Source organism: Rhopilema esculentum, chromosome 4 (assembly GCF_057945365.1).
Source record: "Rhopilema esculentum isolate cy_ngs chromosome 4, ASM5794536v1, whole genome shotgun sequence".
NCBI lineage: Eukaryota > Metazoa > Cnidaria > Scyphozoa > Rhizostomeae > Rhizostomatidae > Rhopilema > Rhopilema esculentum.
Window position 1 is genome coordinate 11,204,909 of NC_142818.1, and position 23,110 is coordinate 11,228,018.

The 23,110-nt window shown below is 36.7% G+C and overlaps 1 protein-coding gene across 4 annotated transcripts; it reads left to right on the forward strand.

Annotated features, from left to right (window-relative positions):
- The first annotated feature begins 138 nt into the window (after positions 1–138).
- Positions 139–18,219, forward strand: LOC135691409 (uncharacterized). Of its 4 annotated transcripts, none has more exons than XM_089114687.1 (10): positions 139–265; positions 3,782–3,887; positions 5,207–5,376; positions 6,128–6,568; positions 8,940–9,024; positions 9,824–9,937; positions 11,745–11,858; positions 13,445–13,558; positions 15,267–15,420; positions 16,087–18,219. In XM_089114687.1, exons 4-10 carry the CDS (start codon positions 6,224–6,226, stop codon positions 16,244–16,246), a joined length of 1,086 nt encoding a protein of 361 aa, XP_088970813.1. In that variant the 5' UTR covers positions 139–265; positions 3,782–3,887; positions 5,207–5,376; positions 6,128–6,223; the 3' UTR covers positions 16,247–18,219. The 4 variants fall into 4 exon arrangements, with proteins under 4 accessions (XP_088970813.1, XP_088970811.1, XP_088970804.1 ...); XM_089114685.1 differs by having other exon boundaries at positions 198–331; XM_089114678.1 differs by lacking the exon at positions 139–265 and having other exon boundaries at positions 2,599–3,887.
- Positions 18,220–23,110: the final 4,891 nt, after the last annotated feature.

Sequence of the window (23,110 nt, forward strand, 5' to 3'; positions counted from 1 at the left end):
TCGGTAGAGGCGATTCATGTTCGAATCTCGGTTGTCGTTTTATTCATTTTTCTTCATTGCGATTGATGTCCAGCGGAGGCTTCCAGCCAACATGGAATAGTAATTCGACAAATCAAAGATGGAAACTTCAACCTGAATGCAAATCCTCATCTTGGCAACGCAGCAAGCTTTTCAAAACCGAATGCTTCACAAGTTTTCAGATGTGAATGAATTTCTGACCGAAGGCATTTCTTATCGTCGTCTCATCTCAGGGATTTCCAGTGAGGTGAATAATAATTGATGTCTTACCGCATTAGAAGAAGAATCCCATTCACAAGATGGAAGCTTTCCCGTAAGTCACCATCCATCCTTATCCAGGCACCGCGGAGCAGGGACGGGGGCTGGGGAGGGGGGCTTTAGCTCCCCACTTTTTGCAGAAATGCTAAATATTAGGTAATAAACTACCAGTAAAGCCCCTTTTTACATGGTTTTAGCCCCCCCACTTTGTTAGATCCCCACTTTTCTCAATGCTCCATGGTGCCTGTTATCATTTTACCATGGTTTGGAGGGGGTTTGGGGAAGGTGTGACACACACCCCCTAAGCAACGCAATTTCCCAGGCTTTGAGAAAAATTTTATCCTCTAAACGTAAGATTTCTAAGAGTCAGTCTCATGAACTGTCCACCAAATGGTTAGAGGTGTCAGGTGTGGTACTAAGAAAAATACAACAGGGGCTCTCAAGCAAAATGTCATATAAAATAGTACTGAAAGTAGAAGTTTGCTACTTTTTGTACCAACAAGGGGGCCTGAGCCTCCTAGCACTACATCCTTGCCAATGATATGTGCAGTACACCCTTGCCAGAGGTACAGATGTGTAAAATTTTCGAGGGTTTGTCTTCTCAACCCTTAGTTTTCATGTTCTACCATGTTTCGCCTTCAATTTTGGAGTTCTGCCTATTTCATCATAAAACTGATGCACAATTTCAAAATTTTGCCAGATCAATATCCAGGGCAAAAGATCTACTACCCCAAAGAGAAAACATGGAATTTACACCCTTGGTTTTGGGAACAGATGTGTCATATCCTCATTCTAATGTTTTAAAGGCAGAATTGTTTATATTAAATACACCTTTGCTATTCTAGCATTGATTCATATAAGCATGGCCTATATCATTTAAATTTATCTTTGTGTTACCTGATTAATATCCTTAGATGCTATTTGCTATAGCAACAGTGGTTGCCCTTTCAACCCCAAATTTCTCTTTGATCCTTTTAAATATCTATGCTCTGAATGCACCTGAGTGTCCAAGGTAATGATTTCTTTGATCATTTTATGTGATAATGTGACTCTAAAGTAAATTTCACTGGTAGGTTAGAATTTATCCCTGTCTACATTATTATTCTAGGCATACAAAAAGGTAAGAAGATTTTTATGGATCAACAGAAAGGATCTTGCCAAAAATTCTAGATGAAGGTTGGAGATTACATGCATCCTGTTACCTGGCTACTGGCTTTGGAGAAGTGATAACTTGCCCCTCTTTTCCCTACAAGAGTTACCACAAAGACCTTGACACATTGTTCTGTTTTTGTATTAAAACTTTTACAAAGGAGACTATTTTTGAAATTATCAAAATTTTATAGATAATTTGGTCATTTCTATATAAAGTTTGCAAATCCACAGAGCATATAGGTATTTTCTATAAATTTTGCAATAAATTATTGTTTCATGATACTTTTATAAGAACATTTCTCATGTGCAATTTAAATTACAAATTTGCTAGCTAGTTCACTGGCCTGACTGTATATATATTTATAATATATTATTCAATGTAGCTAAGTATTTAAATACAAACATGTATTCATTATTCATTGATATATAGCAGGTTAAAATTCTGACAGCTTAATAGAGCTGACAAGACCACTGCAATAGCTTAAAGATTCAATACAAAAATTATTTTTACACAAGTATATTGAAAAAGATGAAATGTTAATATAATCTCAAATCACTTTTTTGTCTATAGATATAAGAACAAATTTATAATTTTAGAAAAAAGTTGTTTGACTCATGACTAATGGTAGGTTTTTAGTCCTGTCTTGAAAGTTTGTATACTTCCATCACGGCTGTTACGCCTATTGTTCTCGGGGAAATGAGGACAGCCAATATTTTGCCATTTAACAGACCGCAACACGCAACTTTCGAAAATTGAATGATTTTTAAAATTAAGTATAAAATCGTAGAATATGGTGAAATTTGGTCATAACTACAATCTAATTATCCTTACACGATAATTTTGCTCCACAGTGAGTATATTTTTCCCAGAACAATCTTGTTTTCCTGCTTTGCAATTGTTGAGGTCTTTTCTCCCAAGCTCTATGCTGAAGTCATTTGCAACCGTTTAATAGAAAACCCGTTAGAAACCTTGAAACGAGTACACCTGTCTTAAAAAGGCACAAGGGGTATTTGTCAGTTGGGGACTGCATCCTATCTTTTTTAGTGTATCAAGCTACGTAATTTTTCAAAGTTCCATGCTTTTATCATGTTTTGCTACTGATTTGTGGGAAAATCCTTCAAATTCCTTGAATCAAATACCCCTGTCTAAAAATAACTCATGTGTTGGTTGCAAGTTTGGGCCTGCATCCTATCTTTTTAGCGCTCAAGTCATCTACTTGCACCAAGTTCCATGCTGTAAATGTGTTTTGCAACTGATATATGAAAAAACCATACAAAGTCTTTGAATCACGTACCCCTGTCTAAAATATCTCAAGGGGTAATTTGGGAGTCTGGGACTACATCCTATCATTTTCAGCGTATTAAACTATGTAGTTTTCTTAGGCTTCATGCTTTTAGCATGTTTTACAGCTGTTTTATTGAAGGCCTATTCAAAGTTTTTTTCTAAAGTACCCTAGCCTAAATATAGCTAAAGGGGGCATTTGCCAGTTGGGACCTACATCCGATCTTTTCAGCGTATCGAACCATGTACTTTCACAAAGTTTCATGCTTTTATCGCATTTTGCAACTGATTTATAGAAAGACTCCTTTAAAGGCCAGGAATCGAGTACCCCAGTCTAAAAAAAGCACAAGGGGGCATTTGCCAGATGAGTTATGTATCTTATCTTTTTCAGCATATCAAACTTTGTATATGGATAAAATTTCATGCTTCGCAAGAGTTTTTTATCAACATCACTTACAAAGGTTCCAATGGCTATCGAGGGGGCGTGTCAAACCCATTGCGTCACAGCGTCGGTCTGACTGCGTTCAAGTGGCATCACTTTTGAAGGTCCCTTTTTCGGGCTTTCGGTCGCCATATCTAGATAAGATTAAGTTATAGAAAGAAATGAAAAACGGTATCTTGACAAGCGAAAAAAAGCTCTACAAAATATGTGAAAATTGATTTTGCTTCAAATGACCTTTAAATACCTTTCAAAACGCTTCTTTAAAAAGCTTTGCTGTTTTGCTACTTTTTAGATATACCTATGTTACGTTTGACTAAGCCCATTTTTAAAATGATATTCCATTCTTTATGCTGCCCCCTAGACCCAGCAGCCCTGGGATCATTTGCTCTCTTTCCCTCTCATAGTATTTCTTGGCTGGATCAAGAGATGTGTAATATTTTTTTCTTAAATATTGTACTTTAGATGACCTTAAAATTATCCGAAATTCTGTTTTCCATTTTGAAATTGTTATGAGTATTTTTATTTGTTATGTGTCTATTTATTACTTCCATGCATATTTTAAGGGTATTAATTTTCAAGAAACGTAATGTGCATGGATTGTTCTTTAAAATGATGTACTTTTCTTGTAGGGTGAGTGAATTTTTCAACCCTTTTTGCTCAATCCACTATTATCATCGGACTTTTCCAAACAACAAGCTGTGATCGGATTTTTGGTGCAGGATTTCTGGTTTGAAAGTAAGAATTAGTATGGAACAGAAGTTTAGTTATTTTCAAGCATGAAAAGCTTTTGAATAAGTCAATATTTAATTATTATCATTTAGTCACTTTCAATTTTGTTCAATTCAAGATATGGAATCAAGATGTGCTTTGAAAATACTTTTTATGAATTGCCCTCTAGACCTAGCAGCCCAGGGATCATTCGCCCTCTTTCCCTCTCTTAGCGAGGCTATAGTATTACGAGGCTATACTTTTCAAGCATATTCAATTCTAGTGACCAGTTCAGCAGGTTAAGCAATTAAACCCTTCGTTAAAACAATTTCTTTGTCAATAACGACTAATAGCGTTCTCAATACAAGCTGCCATAACATGCTAATCGATTGAGCTCCATACATCAGCAAAATCATACACAATAGCACCAACACCAAATTGAGCTCTAAATCTATCATTGAAAAGCTGTCATATGGTTTGTGTGATAATGAAGGAACCTTGTGTATATATCTTTGTTGGATCAAGCGATGTGTAATAAAGTTTTCTTAAATATTGTACTTCAGATGACCGTAAAATTATCCTTTAGAATGTGAATAAGAACCCGTTTTTCAGTACACTTGTCACCAAGAACTGAACATTTTTCAGCTCCCCTATTAGCAACTTCCCCTCCCTAAACTTTGCTCTGAATCCACCCCTGCTACCAAATTATTAATTTCATCAATATTATCATTATAGTAACCACTATGAGTTGAAGACAGGATTTTTTTTGTACATGTTTTTCAGTGTATCGAAGACTTTTTCATGGTCAAATTAAGTATCGTTTTTATTCACATTTCCCCGATCATTTTGATATTTAAAGGCAAATAGCATATCAGAGAATTTCAGTTTACACCCATCATGTCTGCTTCGAAGATAATTGAACTGAAATGTTTTTCAACTGAAGAGAGCTTATAGCATGATTTTTGCTTCTTCTGTACACAATTGAGTGACAAAATGATGACGTCACAAAAATCTATTATTAGAGTTTTGGAGTTTGAGCATATAACCTAAAAGAGAAAGTTATGTTAAAAATTGCTTTCCTGTGCAATCAATAATCAACAACATTACTAGTTTGTTGTGAAGAATAAGAAAAGTGAAGAACAAGGTTAATGGTACGAGTGTGGTTCCCTATTTGTCTGCTGTGAATACATCATGAATTTATAGCTATCTATCGATTTATCAAAAACAGAAAAGTGGTTTTCAAATCACTTAGCGTCAGCCGCTCATTCCCTTTTTGGTATTAACTAGCAGGTATTCAGCCCACTAAGATTCATTTGCAAAATAAAAAACTTCTCTTCCATTTTTAGACATTACCCATTCAGTGTAGATAGCTATTCAGATGTAGCCATGGTTACCATTACAAACTACGATACGTAAACACATCTTGATAACAAAGCTGGAACTCGGTAAGAAAAGAAGAATCGATGGTGCATAGGCGCTTAAGTTGGTGACTGATAATACTAAAAAGCATTGGAAGGTAAGCGGTATAACGTTTTTATGCATACCTCATCTGCTCATGTCATTAGCCTCTGCCAGTACCTCAACGACGAATGAGAGAATTGACTGTTGGGATGAAAGGAGTTTTGTCTATCGTGGGTACAAATTTTAATGAATTGTGTAAGATACAAAGGAGGACTCAATTTTTCAGGGACATTGTGACAGTATGAACTTCTGCAAATTTTTCTAGCGAATTGAATTTTGTAGCTTTTTGTTGTTTCTTTGACAAATCTTGTCAAGATAATTTCGTTAGGTGCCCTCAATTTGCAGAAAATACTAAATCGCGTTGAGAAGGCATATTGATGAAGGTGGACACAAAGTTTTCAAAGGCAGATCTCTCATTATTTAGCAAAAATTGACACATCTGTGGTTCCTATTTCTGCCCTTCGAATCTCTTAAGCATCTGCTAGTGAAAGCGTTCATATAAAGTTTTCAATTTAAATGTACTCTACAACGCGGTGGAATGCCTTAATATATTTGTTTGACTGGCAAAGAAAAAGACTTCTTCTCTTAAAATACCTTTAGTCATTATCCGACTTTTTCACTCTGAGGACTGTCGAACGAAAACTTTGGCGGAAATAAAGGCTTATTTTTATACTCTCTTGTCTCTCTTCATTCCAGGGCTCAAGATAAGAAATATATATGGTTTTAACTCAGAGATATGAATCATAATTTTTATCTGGTTTTTGAGAAAATCATTTTTTTTATCTATCCGAACTTAATTCCAACAGGTGACATTGACACGATAAGCCAAAGAAAGTGACGCAAGAATTTGTAACATTTCATCTGATACACATCTCATTTTTATCAAAGATACCATTTTAGAAATGGTGAACAGAGGTGCAATATGCATAATTTTTCTCACGATACCTATTGCTTTTGGCCTGCAAAAATTCTTACGCATTAGTTGCCGCAATGAAGCATTGTTCAAAGGAAAGTACAGTGACTTGACTGTAACGTCCAGCTCATCGCATATCATATCATTGACAACGGAGCTTCAAGTGCGACATTGTGCAAGGGGATGCACCAAGAACACACTGTGCAAGTCTTTCGCATTCAACAAACTACTGTCTGAGGGCAATTGTAAGTTGTTGAATAACGAGAAGTCAGATCTCAAGACCAATGACATCATATCATCCTCTGGGTGGATATTATACGAGCCGGTAGAACAGGTGAGTTGTTCAGAACATTTCAGATTGTTAAAGTAAGTTTCAAATCATATATCTGAACTTAACACGATGTTACATAACATTCAATATAGTACTAGGCTTTAAAAGAAAGGAGAAGGTGAAAGAGGAAGGAAAATAGGACTGTGGATATTTTGTTGCTTTGTTTTAACGACGGCCTGAAAACCATGAGTTTATAGATTCCATACAAAGTCAACCACCTGCAACATATTTTTGCAAAAGTTTCCTCAATTCTAGTAGCCTGTAGACCAACCGAGGTGCCACAGCGGGAAGAACTGAGGGGATACTTCCCCCTGTTCTCAGCAGGATCGAAGTTGCATTTCGTCTGAATCCTACGAGAAAACTTTGGGGAAGGGGTTATGTTTTGGCAACCTTTTCTTGGTGATGTTATCGTAAATCTGTTTTTAAACAGGCAAAGTTAGCCATGGCCGTTTCCTATTGATAAAATTGGCGTTCCCTGTTGATCAAAGGACGTGTTTTTATACAGTAAAAGGGCGTAACCAAATAGTTTGCTTTGTCTCATCCTACCCCAAAACACTCGAGACAAGACAAGACAAGACAAGACAAGACAAGACAAGACAAGACAAGACAAGACAAGACAAGACAAGACAAGACAAGACAAGACAAGACAAGACAAGACAAGACAAGACAAGACAAGACAAGACAAGACAAGACAAGACAAGACAAGACAAGACAAGACAAGACAAGACAAGACAAGACAAGACAAGACAAGACAAGACAAGACAAGACAAGACAAGACAAGACAAGACAAGACAAGACAAGACAAGACAAGACAAGACAAGACAAGACAAGACAAGACAAGACAAGACAAGACAAGACAAGACAAGACAAGACAAGACAAGACAAGACAAGACAAGACAAGACAAGACAAGACAAGACAAGACAAGACAAGACAAGACAAGACAAGACAAGACAAGACAAGACAAGACAAGACAAGACAAGACAAGACAAGACAAGACAAGACAAGTAAGATTGAATTTTCTGCGTATTGAATCTGGGATAGCTATGAAAAGAGTCTAAAGATTTTCTTGATATTCGGGTTGAAGAAATAAACTTTTCACTGGAATGCAACTGAGTCGGTATGCCAGCAATTTGTTCATACTAATTAGGAGATTGTTTTTGTCATTGTTAATGACTGCAATACGTTATTGTCAGTAGACGGTCTTCTTATGGATATACATTGAAACATCTCATTAGAGATACTATTCATCGTCAACATCAAGCGGGTGCCATTTTTATCGTCATGGTAGTTGTTTGCTGTCTTTTTAATAATAGATTTACAATTTCTAAATTCATACGTACAGGTTATTGGAAAGAAATCAGGTTGTTGTAGCATTGACTTAGCTCTAGGGAAGATTGAGAATACTCAAGACTAACAAAATGCAAAAAGTTACATTGTTATCAAAAACAAAGTTCGATTTTGATTAGCAGCCTTTTCGTGGTTTGCAAAATCAATTATACTTTTAGTTTGCTAATTTGACTGCAGTTGTTCAGTGTTTTTATTCGTTTAGATTCTTGAGCATTTAGAGACTATATTTCATAAAACAGTGATCAATAAAACAAACTATTTAAAGTTCAGGGTGTTTTGTGCGACCACAATAACTACTGAATAACACATTTTCCTATTAAAATATAAGGAGTACCCAGCCTCTATATTACTAATGACAAAGGAACTCGGTTCTAACACCTACATCAATACGACAGTACACAACACACTTCATTGATAGTCGTGTATCACAATGCTCCCTCCTAGGATCATTTTCGTTCCTCCAATTGAGCCTTTTCTGTCAGAGGATTCTTTAACAAAGCTTCTATTCATGCAAACACTACAAAAAAGCGACACAAACCAGTTTATTGCTTGGTAATCATCGCTTCCGTTTGTAGTTCCCCTTCTCTGTCAAAAACAACCTGGTAATCAAATCATGACCATATTTTCTCGAACATAACGTGCGATCGTTCAACGATTGTGTCATTCTTTGCCTTTTCAGTTCTTGCAACCGGCTACCCCATTCTTAACACATTTTTTAGTCATACTGAATTACAACATTAGATGTTTTGAAAGTGTTAGTTTTAAAAAAGGCGTGAAGAAAAGAGAAAGATGACAAGAAAGCAAGGGTAGGGAAGGCTGAGTTTCTGACGCAGGTTTTGGAACAAAAGCAATTTCGGAAAGCTGGCTGTCTTTTGCAGAAATTGAAAAAGCTGAACAGTTTCTTCCACAAAATAATTTTTTTTAATTTCAATTGATTCATAAAAATAATTAGAGTACATCAGAGTTGTTTTGTCGCGATTCAATTAGATGTTGTAAGACAAAAGCATATCGCTCCTTGCATTGCAGACTTCATCCAGATGTCAAGGAAGGTGTACTGTGGGTTATGTTTGCAAAGAAACTTGTGCCAACACTGATGGATATATCTGTGAAGGTAAACAAACATTCTGAGAATTATGTTGTTAGTTTAGTTAATTTCGTGATTATTTACGTTCTAGGCATATTCATTTGCAATTTCTAAGCAGTTCCTTGATCTTTTTTGTGTTTCGTCTTGGTTCTGATCTTCACAAAATTGTTGGATTTCTAGCATGTCATTAGCCAGAGGTTCTCAATAATGATGGTTTTTTCGAAAAGCTAAAATCAAGACAAGAGGAAGCGAGGCTTTATATAAAGAGACTGTTGCTAGGCCTCTATTTTTAAAGCATTCTTTCAAAAAAATAAATATTGGGATAGCTAATGGATCTTACCAATCTTTATGTTATATAATGCAATTTCGAAATGCTAGAATGCATTTTGGGATAATTTAATGATAGAATGTGAGTTGAATAAACTTAGATGATGTAAGGTGGCCTGAAATTAATTACGATAGCACTTGTTAGCATGCCCATATAAAGGTTTTGGAAATACATTCCCACTTTCAAGCATTCAAACATTCCATATTCCATGTTTTCTTGTTTTGCTGGATGTCATAATACAAGAAGAGCCTTCCACGGCCCAAGGCGACCTGTGATTTGTCAATGCAATCAAAACTCCTCAAAATGTTTAACACGAGTCCTATGTGGATTTGCTAGTTCTACCCTAAGATGATATGTTATGACATGTTTTTCAGTAACGTAAACTTTTATCAGACAAATACTTCTTTGTGCAAAATGACAGTCTTTTTACTTGATTTTCTCATTTTACCTGAAAGTTCTTAGATAAATTAATTCTTCAGATAATTAACTCTTACACAGATGTAAACGAATGTTTGACAAGTCCATGTTATAATGGAGGAACATGCATCAATACTGTTGGAAGCTTCTCCTGCACGTGTGCACCAGGCTGGGAAGGAACAGATTGCCAAATAGGTAGGTCAACAGATTCAGATCAATTGTTAGGATCTACAAAAGAAAAAACAAAACGGTTTGTTGTCTTACCTATAAGCATGATTGTTAGCTCTAAAAGAACGCCAGAGCACATTTTAGACTAGGGGGAAAAGTGAGAGAGCTCCTTACATAGTTTCCCACCATTATCTTTGATGCTACAACCTACCTTCATATCATACTATAGCCCACCCTGGCCCCCTGGCTCTGGCGCGCCTATGCACAGGTAACAGTGCTAGCTTGTTTTGTGATGGCATTTTGTCAAACATAAGGATGTATACATACAGGACTGTGTACGGAATCCTCTCCCCTACATCCTACCCTACGTTCTCTTTTCGTGGCACTCGTGGCACCTTCTCCCATTTCCGTTCTCCAAAACCTTCTCGATTCCTTCCCTCTCACATATTGTCGTATACTTTTTCTCCAAAATATCTTTTAAACCTTCCCATCGCCTCTTTACACACCCTTGATAACGCCTTCCCAATTTCCTCTTTCAATAGCCTCCTCTCCCACTCAATGTCCTAAACACCCTCTCCCAGACCCTTACGTCTTGCTATGGTTTGAAAGTCACTTTTAGAATCCATCCAACCAATTTTTCTTCAAAGGATCGCTTTCTAATTTATGAAATCGGAGGGCAATTGCTTGATAGCTTCTACGGCTGTAGGCAAACATTTTACGGCAGAGAGGGGGGAATGCATGCATCAATAATGGCTATAGTTTTGTTATATAATGTCCTTAGAACACCGCAAAGCGTTCTTCGTAAAACCATTGAAAAGAAAAGGGATGATTTTGTACATTGCATTGTTGAATTGTCTGGAATTTTTCAGCCATTTCTTGCTTTAATTTTGTGGCCGGAGCAGGATAAGAAGGCCTTCCAGTTCCATGTATCTTCTTATTGGAACCAGCAAAGGATTTACTTACTCCAGTGGCGGCATCGTCACATTCTGATTCTTCTGGTTTGCTGGAAAATGCTCTCCTTGAAGCAATTTTTACTAAATCGATTTGCTGGTGTTATATTTTTGAAAATTCGATGGATTCTCCTTAGATCGTGCCTAAAAGATTTCTAAAAGGGCAAGATTCCTGGAAATAAATACTCGGATTATTTCTAGTTTAAAGCCCTAAAGAGTTGGGAATAAATTTAGGAAAAATTTTTTATGCAGGATTGGACTTTTTGAATGGACAGCTGAAAATCTGTGTATCTATTCTCTTTATCCATGTAATCATTATCGTCATATTTTTCTCTTTATCTGTTAACAGACTTGACAATTTCATCATCTCTAACTGTTAAAATGTATCCAAATATTTTCTTTCGCTGTACATTATCCCCTAAATTATTTAGTTATTTTTCTACTGTCATCAAAAAGGTTTCGATAAATTATGATAAAAATGTAACATAGGCACAAAATTTTGAGCGCGTAAATAGAAATCCTAGGGGAGAAGCAAGGTAGAAACAGTGATTAAAGAACAAATATGTTTAAACTGATTATTATAGGAAACAATCTAAATTATTGTGACTGAGTGTGTCACAAGATATTAAACTTCGATAATTTTGGGTCTTATCGACACTTTTAAGCTGATAATTTTGGCTGTGTAAATTTTGTTTTCAATGCCTTTAGGTGGATTTTGATAATTGCGGATGGACCATTCCGTATGTAAAAAGTTTAAGTGACTCCCATGGGAGACCAGGCAATTTTTGTGTTGAATCGGTTGTCCAATTGCTGGTGAACAAGCAATATTAAAAAGCATGTTAAACCTTGATGTTACATCTTGTTTGTCTCAATCTTTCAAACAGATAAAAACGAATGTCTGAACAATCCATGTTTGAATAGCGGGACCTGCTCTAATAGCGTAGGGAGCTACTCGTGCACATGCACACAAGGATGGACTGGTCATGATTGCCAAACAGGTATTTGAAGAATTTGTGTTATTTTTAATCTATGTAAGCAGTTTACACAAAGCGTGGTGTATGATGCACGCTTTGGTGTATAGAACAAGACTCGGGCGTAGCTACTGGGGGCGCAGCTACTGGGGGCGTAGCTACCGGGGGCGTAGCTACTGGGGGCGTAACTACTGGGAGCGTAGCTACTGGGGACGTAGCTACTGGGGGCGTAACTACTGGGAGCGTAGCTACTGGGGGCGCAGCTACTGGGGGCGTAGCTACTGGGGACGTAGCTACTGGGGGCGTAACTACTGGGAGCGTAGCTACTGGGGGCGCAGCTACTGGGGGCGTAGCTACTGGGGGCGTAGCTAGTGGGAGCGTAGCTACTGGGGGCGAAGCTGCTGGGGGCAAAGCTGCTGGAGGGAGTAGCAATTGGGGGCGTAGCCACTGGAGGGAGTAGCAATTGAGGACGTAGCTACTGGGGGTATAGCTACTGTTGGCGAAGCTGCTGGGGGCGAAGCTGCTGGAGGGAGTAGCTACTGGGGGCGTAGCTACTTGGGACATAGCTACTGGGGACATAGCTACTGGGGACGTAGCTACAGGGGCAAAGCTACTGGGGGCATAGCTACTGGGGGCGAAGCTGCTGGAGAGAGTAGCAATTGGGGGTGTAGCTACTGGGGATGTAGCTACTAGGGGCGGGAGGCATTGAAGAAAAATTATTTCTTAACAAACAACTTAAGGGCACATTTAAATAGCTTAAATAAAAATGATTATATTAATTGAGATAAGATACATTGCATTAACTTTTTGATGGTCTTTTAATTGAAATACTTGAGGTGAAATAGCTCTTCTAGCAAGGTATTTTGTTATTATGATGACTTTTGGTCGGGACAAAGTCCTAATTTAATGCAGTTGCCCATCCTAAATGACTTACTAATGTCAAAAATTAGTACAATGAAGTTCGAAGTGTTGACCCTTTAATGGTTTTGTTTATATATTTCTGTCAAAAGCTAAGGCTCAATATAAACCATATTGTCAAAATCCTAATAGAGCTTTGTGAAAACTTTATCATGTCACATTGCCCTTAGAAGTTCAAAGCTCAATATTTGGAAGTTCTCGTTTAAACTCTTGGGTGAATCGATTAAAGATATTTTACGAGGAGCTTAGCTAAAGACTACAGTTCTACTGAAAGAGGTTTTTAAGAACAGATACTTTTAAAGGAAGGGTGTTTGTGTCAGAAAGCATACTTCGAAACAGTGTGGATCCATCTAATCGGTAAAAGAGAGGAGCGGTGCAAGTGAATGGCTCGGCCTCGGGTGATGGCTTGACAGTGTGGATCCATCTTAACCAATGAATGTACAAATAGCTTGGTCTGACCAATCATATCGAAGACCAGCTGAATTTGTGTCATCGTTTTTATCATCAGTTTTAGGTCAAAGCGATCATGAATACAACTGCGAACAATACGAGCATCTTGCCTTTAACCAAGGCCTAATGCCCAGTGTAGCGATAGACACTTATTTGATATAAAATTTATTACTTCAGTGTTGCAAATGAATACTTTGTTGATATCTTTATAACTTATTGTTTGTGATAATCATTTTTTTCAACAGACATTAACGAGTGTTTGACTTCTCCTTGTGCTAATGGTGGAACATGCTCCAACACTGCCGGGAGCTACAGCTGCTCCTGTTCATCGGGATGGTCAGGAACACATTGTCAAACAGGTACCACTGTTTTATCTACGTATAAATTTAGTTAGGGGAGCAAATATCTTTTTTTCTACCTGTGGATCGACTCCAGCTTACATTCCCGCGAGTTTGCGTGTAATCTCTGCGTGTGCATGTGGCAGCACAATTACGTATGGGCTGATCATATCCAGAACAGTCAGTATGCAAATTCTGGGCAAGTTAATCACTCCCGGAAGCATCCAGTATGTAGCTACGAGCTAATCATATCATGGAAGAAGCTAATCATGCAGATATTGTATGGTTTGAGCGCTTCTTGAAGCAGGCTTGATGTAGCTTGCTTTTTTAGCCTAAAGGGTCTAAGAGCAGGTAATATGTAACTTGTTGTATGTTTAATGAGAAGAGGTTCGTGCAAAAATTTACTTTGTAATAGTAGGGTGGGTAATGGAAGGAAAAAGAGTTTTATACGCTTCATCATGTCGATAGGTTCTTTATGCGCGCGCTTGCTGACGTAATATTCGCCTGCCGCCGAAAGTCGTGTCGTTCTGTCCCGATTAGAATGATATAAAAATATACGAGAAAACAAACCTTGAATTTCAACCTTTCCTTTACTTCATTTTTATGGAGACGAATAGATAAATTATTATTAAATTAAGGCTTTAAAAGCGCTTGTTCATCTCCGGTTTCACTATGATTCGTGTTAAACTAAAGTATCCAAAGCCTAGGCCTTTTAAACAAGCAAGGAAATCTTAACAATTTTTAAAGTTAATTTTTCAGTGTTTACGAATTTTACAAAAATTGTGATCTTTTTCTACAAATATAAAAAATTTCAGGATGTTGCAAAGTGGAAATTTTTAACGATTGTTTATTAAAATGTGGAACAAAGCTTCGATCTTTGATCTTGCCAAATGCTGTTTTTGTTTATTTTCCTTTTCATGTACGAAAAATACCAGAGCGATTTCAAAATCGAGGAAGAAACAGCTACGTACACTTGTAGCCAATCGACTTTAATGGACAGCTCCCTTGAATCTGCTACATATCCCAAAATATATTGTGGTTTTTGCACCCATAATTCAACAATACTAAAGTTAAGTCTTTCTGCAGTAACACTATGAAAGTGTACGAATTTTCCTGATATACCGAACAATTTCATTTTATTTTTCAATTCGTGAACATCAATCAATAAAAAAATCGGCGTGCGGCATGCTGCCTTTTTGAGATATGATAACTCTAAAAGTTGAACTATTTCTCCGTAGAAGTGAGAATAGTTGAGGCTCACTTACAATGTAAATTTTGTATAAAAAGTCAGTTGATTCACGACTTTTGTGCCTGGGGTGAACCAAAACCTCTGCACAATGCACCTCCCAGGAGGATTGGATCGCAAACAAAGTGTCGCATTTGCAATTTGCGGGAGAATATTGCGCGCTACCCCTCTAGCCCCAGCTTGCAGGCGCAAAAGCTCTTTGCACAGCGGCAGCAGATATTTTTGCTCTTTGTTTATGTCGATGCAAATCTTTCAGAAAGAATAGGTAGCCGAATTTGCGTAAAAATGGTCTGATTTTCCTTATTTACAGGCACGACTTGGATGGGGGTTGTGTAGCTGATGCATCCCTAGTTGTCTAGAGCCTTAAAAAACCAAAATGTGCCCTGGCGTCGCTGATTTAGGAATATTCAATTGAGTTCTTTAACATTGTCATGTGATTGCTTTGTTTTGTATCTAAAGAATCTTTGTATCCTCTTTCTACAGAAGTGCCTCTAACAATCACGTCAATCAACTACCCGTCTAATTACCGGAATAGCAACACTCAAACTTGGCATCTCTCATTGGGTAGTACTTGCAAGGTCGAAATAACATTTAATTCGTTTTTAACAGAGAGCTGTTGTGACAAAGTTTCATTATGGTACGTATAATTTATATTTTGCTTGGCAAATAGGATTAAATCAAAGACAAAAATGTGCAACAGAAACTTTTTATCGGGATATGGAAAACCAGTTGAACATGTAAATAGTTGGGTGCGATGTGGCCAGATAAAGATTCAAAGTGTGCTAAGGAACTACATTTATTTTGTTTTGTTCATAAAGTTATGGACAGAGACCAATTTACAGAGGTTTGAAAAAAGCAAGAGTTTGTGCTTTTAGGGCCAATTCGTAACACAATCAACTGATTGTGCACCTTTAGAGGTATTTAATGATTCTCTTTCAGGTTATGTGCTCGTTAAGTTTAATTTTAGGAATATATTTGTGTTTAATGCTACCACTTTAGAACTGCACTTTTAAAGCAAGCATATCATGATTAAAAGTGTCACAATAGCGTATCTTACATTGGTATCTTTAAATCTTCCTAAAAAAGCAGACTCGATGTTATCAAAATATGTTTTGGCCGTGTTTGCTTCTCTTTCATTCTGTCTACACGAATGGGTTTTCAAAAAAGAAAGCAACCAGCTCTTTGCGTTTTCAACTCCCGTTTTTATGATATAGACAAATCTGTGTCTGAGCCCATAACTGTGAGAACGTTTTCTAGAATCTTTTTTAAATAGAAGATTTGTTTTAAAATGTTATCGTTTCAGGGACGGTCCTTCTACTTCTTATTCTTTGATTACAACACTGAGTGGCTCCCGTGCAGGCACCACCTATCGTTCAACTGGCTCTTCGATGTATGTTAGATTCACAACTGACGGTTCTGTAGTCAATACTGGTTTCAAAGGAACGTATAGATGTGTTGCTTAGGACATTCAAGGTATTCAATTATCAATATTTGTCTCTTGTTTGTAATTATTGCTCTTAAGTGTAATTATTGTTTGTTCTGTGATAATGAGCGGGTAAGAGATCAAGTAGGAGCAAAAATAGCTAATAGCATGTTGCGAGAAATTCAAAAGAGAACAATCAGAAAGTATTGAAGAGCAGAGGTGACAGCTTCGTACTTGCTTCCATCGAAGGAGAGACAGAAGGAAAAAGAAAGACGAAAGAAGGAGTAGAGAGGTAGAATGGATGACAAACATCATAATATGGCAAGGTGAAACAAGCGCAAAGACATGCTTATAAGAGGAGGCCAACGGTCCAATCTTGCTCGATTTTGGCAAGATCATTCTTTGATTCTATGATATAAAGAAGTCTAAAGGCTGATGACAGACAAAGCTCCGGTAAAGCTAAACCACTCAAGCGCGGATGGTGGCAAAAAATAATCATAGTTTCTCAGCAAGAAAATAGTGTGGGAAGGGTCTTGGAGCTTCTTTTTTTACATTGTTCGATTACTCATTCTTCTCATAAATGACAAAACTGATTTATGCGCAGAAAAGCAGGAAAACTGTAATAGGCACTCGTTATATTTATTTTTTCCAAATGGACAAATCAGAATTTCCGTCTGCAGGAAACAGATAATAGCATCATTCCTCATAATTCAGTCTAAATTTTTTCAGTTGCTATCCATTCTAGAATGCCTAAATTTTATGACAAATGGCAGTGATAATTTCAAAAAATTATCTCTTTTCTATGTTCTCAGTTCAGGCTTTAGACTGCCAAGAGTACGATCCAGTTAATATAGGTCACTATCTTGTATTGCCATAAGTAAAGAATTTTTAAAGCAACGTTGCTTTCTTGAAATATTCGATAAATCATCTATTCAAAGCAAACAGGCATGTTACATAACTAGAAATTTAAGTAAAATATGAATTTAATGAATACTAACATTACATGATAACTAACATGCCAAAACTTTCATTTAATATCGAAATAAACTATCGAATTTAATTTCCCCAGTCAACATGCATAGAAAAGTAATAACATGCTTTTTGAATCTGAATGAGATTACCTTGCACTTTGCACTATGTCTCTAAGAATTTCGATGACCACCTAAACTTCCATTGCTTTGACTATTAAATAGGACAATATTTCCAATCAGCGACGCGGGAAAAAATTACAATTGCATCGATCTTAGGATACCAAAGTGAAATGAGTTAATCATACTACCAGCTTTTTCTTTAAAATTTGCAGAATGTCCGAACTAGAAAGGTTGTTTACCTCAAAGAACAGACAAAATTGGTCGAATTAACAAAGGATTTTCGAGAAATTTTAAAGGAACCTAAAAATTTTGTTCAAATAAGTAGTTACATAATTCAAGCTATACGTGCTCGAACTAGACAGAGTTGATGACTTCTCTTTCTCAAAAGAAGATTTTTAAGTAGATGAATGTTAAATGCTACTGTGGATTCAATACCAAACGAACCAGTGCTCTTCAAGAACAGGTTTTTTCGGAGACATCTTATCACACATTGTAAAAATAAAATTGTAAAGAATATTCGTTAACTTGATATAATGTATCAAGAAAAGATTTGATTTACTCGACGCTGTATGGTTTAAATCCATATTTCAGAACGTGTCATTAAATTTATGAGCACAATTGTAAAGTTAAATGAATAAGTTTATTTGCCTAGTTGTAGATAGTAAATGAAGCATGGCACAAAATAATTCGTTAATCCTGTATCAAGTAGATCAATGTTGAGAAATTAGATTTCTCTTTTTAGATTTCGATGTTAAAAATATACATTTTGGTATTGCAAATATAGATCTTTGACTTAGGCCGTAGTATAGTTCACTACAAAAAGCTTATAAAATCTCGTGTGTAATTGTATTAGTGGTTAATTTACGAGGTAACCATAATGCTGTTGAACACTACTTTTTATCAATAGATTTTACAACCTTTCCTATTTTGCCTGACATAATAAAGCATTTTGTCTGACACTCTTCAGTGTAAAAAACTTCACAACATAGATCAAAACACTACGCTAGGATATATATAATGTGATACGCTGGGATATATATAATGTGATACGCTGGGATATATATAGAGATGTGCAGAAAGATGATATGTGCCGATGTTTTGTACCGGTGCGAGCTTGATAGCCCACCATTCCCAGTGGTGGTTTTCACTGAACTGATTGGGACTGCGACACGTTCAGTTGAATTCAGCTTTAACAATAAAATGTACGAACAAAGGAAAGGTATCGCTATGGGTAGCTTTCTGGGACCTGCCTTGGCCAATATTTTTGTTGGCTTTCGTGAAGAGCGTTTGTTCGACTGCGACAAAAAGACAGGTGTGTAGCGTTCATACCTGCAGCTGAAATTCTCTAGCATAACTAGACGTAATAGCGCAAAACCACTTGGTTCCTTCGTCGGTATGGTTGTCTTGCAGAGCAAGAGAAGACGAAGACGGATTTTTCTTTAAAACCAGGTGCTATATGAACATCGAGACTCGATTGGAAAAAATATGAACAGCTTTCTCAGAACATGCCCGGGTCCGGAAGGTATATTAAAATGAAATTTAGGAAGTTTTCTCAAGTGTTGAAAAAACATAGTAGTTTTTATCAAATAAAAAACCCTGCTACAAAATTTTCGTGCCAAACCATTATGTAGTGTTATTCGAAATGATTTATAGTATTTGGTAAAAGAAAATCATTTTTGCAATAAAAAAACACTTAGAACACTAGAGCTTTAGAAAATCTTGCAAAGGCAGAATTTTTATCTGGTTCTAATAAAAAGAGTTTAGTAGCACGTAGGAAGCACAAAATAGTTTAATGTTCAATTATTGCCTAAGATAAAACCCATCTTTTGTTATATTTCGAGATTTCTGTCACTTTATAAAAAACATCACAAAATTGCGGTAACTCGATATCGTTTGTAAACTCTGGCTTGCAGAGCAAATTTTATTTCACGCAGTTTACATTGCAAGATTTGATTTTGAGTTGACAATAGAGTAGGAAAAGATGGGTGAAATTGTGCAACACAATGCGAAATTGGTAATAAATTTTGATATATCGCCAAGTGGACTACCTTTCGACTATACAGTTGAATCCTGGTTGTCCAAATCAACGAGAAAAAGTGCATCATATGCCAATGCGCATTAAGGCAAAGGCTCGTGGCTCTTCTCAAATCTCTCCACAGCATTGTGAAAAAGCTATTATTATACATAGGCCATCTTGGCCTTGATACCTTTTTAATAAAATAAAAAAAACTGTTGCATCATAGAACACCCTAAATAGAAACCAGATTCTTTATCAAAATCTTCTCATGATACTCGGCTGCCTCGCCGAGTTTCCCTCGTCGTTTGAATTGTGTTTACTTTGGACTGTTGGGACTGCAGGAGCCAGTTATCGATAAGGGAAGGAACTTTACTAATAAGTAACCTGTTAGCTGCACAGAAGAAAAGGCAGATGCTAAAAATGTGGCTAGTAAGAAAGAAAAGAAGAATGATGCATCTCGATCCAATTTCTGTTGTTGTTGGCACAAGGGCATTAAGTTGGAAGCTTGATATAGATTTCATCTTATTCAGCATATCGGATGGTGTACTTGTACCAAACTTCATGCTATTGTCATAACATACACAAGCTACTGCCATGCGTCTGTAATATCATGAAACTTCAGAAAGCGAATTGTTTAATAAAACGAAAAGCTTCTACAGCCATTAGTTTTTGCTTATTGGTAAGATCACATTTCCCTTTTTCCTATCTTTGCTCAGTTGTGCAAGCTCTTTTTGATGGTGTGCATTTCTTCCGGCCGTTAAGACTCTGGTTTTTGTTGTCAGCATGTCGATTTTTATCAAAATTTTCCTTTCAGACCATTTGGCCTTCGACTGTTGAAACCTTGGGCGTCAGAGGCCGGGCTATCATGTCATCCACAAATACCGCAGATCTGCATACAAGGCAATTATTTTAGGTCAACTGGACATAAGGTCACCCCAGCAATTAAGTTGACCTTCTTCCAGTTATTGTTTATGCGAGTCTGCCATAAACGAGTTGACACAACAACCGCACACCGGAATATGAATATAAAACCGGTTCCTGACTCCTAGCAACACAAGGGGATCATATTGCAGACGCCAGCTGTAAGTCTGGCAGATATAGATGCTAGGTCATAATCGTATTATTTGATAATTGAGTTCTTTTAAGAGCAAATCCTTGCGTGATAGTTGGGGAGCTGGTGCAGAAAACACAAACCCTGTGCTATTGGGGGTAGAATCATGAAACTTTGCACAAAGAAAGTTTATATAACAAAGAAAAGATTTGGCATTGGAACTACCCAAAAATCTCGTGCTTGTGTATTTAACGTACCAGAATGCTACTCCCATAGGAATAAAAATTATTTTGTTAAAAAACATTTTTGTATACATCATTAGAAATTTGATGAAAAATTGAGCTGAAAATACCTAAACACCACAGCCGTAAAGTTGGATGGTGAAAGGGTATAGGGTCTTTAAAGCGTTTTTAAAACGAAGGGGGTAAAAACCATGACTTTTCTAAAATTTTAAAAATTCTCTCATTTTGCTGGAGAATAGCCTTTAGTTGCTGGTTTAAGCCCTCTGTTTGTGTCTGCATCAACTTTTGTTGATTTTGAAAAAAATTTACCCTCTCCACAAACTGTTCTGTGCCCTTGCTTTCCATTCTTGGTTTTTATCTTTAAATTTTATCTCCCTCTCCCTCAACTCAAGTTCTCTCTTTCTTAACTCAATTTCTTTATCCAACTTTTTTTCCTTAATCTCAACTTTCCTTCTTTCCAAATCAACTCCACTCTCTTTCATTTTCGTGTCAGCTGCATAATTCTCCCTGAGGTAACCCACATACTCGCTTGTATCATTACTTTTTTAAAAAGAGTCTTTTTCCTTTTAGAATGTTCTCTTGGCTTTGTTTCTGCAGGACTTTCCATAGCTCTTTTCCTCACAGACTCTGAGATTTCCTTTTCTGTCCCTGTTGCCTGCCTTTCATCATCATTTAATTTTGCGTGCTGCTGCTCTGCACTCTCTTTCCTTTCCAAAATATCCTCCATTGCATCATCTGACTCATTTTGCTCTGGTGATATCCCACTTGCCCTCATTTCTTCATTTGCCTTTCGTTTAAACCCCCTCTCTAACTTTAAAAATCTATCTCGTACAGCTCTTTGGTCCACTGTAAATTTTGGCATTTAAATTCCATTTAGGGCTTCAGATATTTTATCCCATCATTCCCCCCTTTTCCTTGACCCATGTTTAAATTGATAAGGCTCTTCAGCCAGAACTTCTCGGCACAGCAGCACCTCATGTCCCATTGTCCATGTCATTTTTAGACCTATTCAAAATAAGTTCAAATCAGCCCTCATTGGTGGAGGCTATGACTCTGTCCTTTTAGAAGTTAAAACAGAAAAGCTGCACTAATTGAGCAAGTTATTATATTTATTCCTCTTCATACTCAATAACTATACAATGAGTGACATTATCTCAAATAAGGTTTATTAGAAATATAGATTGAAAAAAGTACCATGAGATTAAAGTAACTTTAGGAAACTAATTCTGCAAATACAAGAGTTCTTTGAGACGAAAGTTGATGACACTTTAGTCACAGTGATTCGTTGTTTACTCTGCATAAATTTAGTAACATGAGGCAGGTTTTCAACCAAAATACGCCATATCTCTTACTGTTGAATGTCACTTTCTTGCATTTTCAAGATAAGGAGTTTTCAATGTGTAATAATGAAATAAATACAAACGTGAGTGTTCTTTTATACATACTGTAATTTCTTGCCCAAAGTTAGAGGCCATAATCTAGAAGAAACTTTATCCTAGAATAACAACAATGTGAAAATGATATTTTTTTTATGCCACGGCAAATCCGAATATGTGAAAATGAATTTAATCACATAATAGGAAATAGGCAGAAGAGTAACTCTCATCAGTTCCTTTGTTGTTTTAGAAGCCTGAATCAACAATAGAATTCCTTAATTCCCCTTTAACCTCGATTTCATTAGACGAACTTAGCCATGACAAATTATCTTTCATTATTTTTTATCTGCTAAGCAGCGTCCTGAATGGGAAAAACTTCCTTTACTTTTGTCGCAGACCTTTTTCTATTTTCTTCGCAAATCGTTGTCCAGTACCGCTGTTATGAAAGAGTCTTCCCGATTCTTCCAACGGTTACGATTCTGCGATTGAGAATTTTATACTTGCTTCCCAGATTTGCCTGGTTGATTTTTCTTTACTTTTTAAAGCTTTAACCTAACGTGGTTCAAAGACAAAGAGTTGATAAAAAAGTAAAAAAGTCTTAGGCCCTGGAAGGGAACTCTCTCTTCTATAAAAATTTGCTTTTGTTCTGTTTTCTGTTTTTGTTGAAAAATATTGTTTATCATATTTCTAAATGCATGCAAAAAATATTTAGAATATGGGTAAAAAGAGCCTCCTATCCACTCTTTGCAAAGTCTGCTGTTATGGGTAATTATTTCCTTCTTGGCACCCTTTTTTCCTAGTAAATTTTATTGCCAAAGAACTTCCTTGATATTTTTTTCATCAAAACAAAAAATACAGCAATTAATTAATCCTCATTTCATTTGGAATGTACCTTTCAATGAGGATTACAATGGAGAGCACAGGCACATGGAGCAATCTGCAAATGCAAGCCACAAAGCTGCAAATTGACACTTTCCCTCCGTTTCTTAAAATGGGGAGCTCCCACCCTACTGGAGTGTTTGGAGTGTCACCCCTTAGTTTATATCTTAGTTCCAACTAAATATTTGCTGTTTGCTGTTACCAAAAATATTTGAGTAATGAAGACATTTTCCTATTATTTTGTTTGT

Bases quoted from the DNA above. Each gene is read 5' to 3' on its own strand.
- LOC135691409 (XM_089114687.1), top strand. From the start codon at position 6,224: ATGGTGAACAGAGGTGCAATATGCATAATTTTTCTCACGATACCTATT. The intron at 9,938-11,744 runs GTAGGTCAACAG...TCTTTCAAACAG, and splicing joins AGGAACAGATTGCCAAATAG to ATAAAAACGAATGTCTGAAC. The intron at 15,421-16,086 runs GTACGTATAATT...TTATCGTTTCAG, and splicing joins TGTGACAAAGTTTCATTATG to GGACGGTCCTTCTACTTCTT.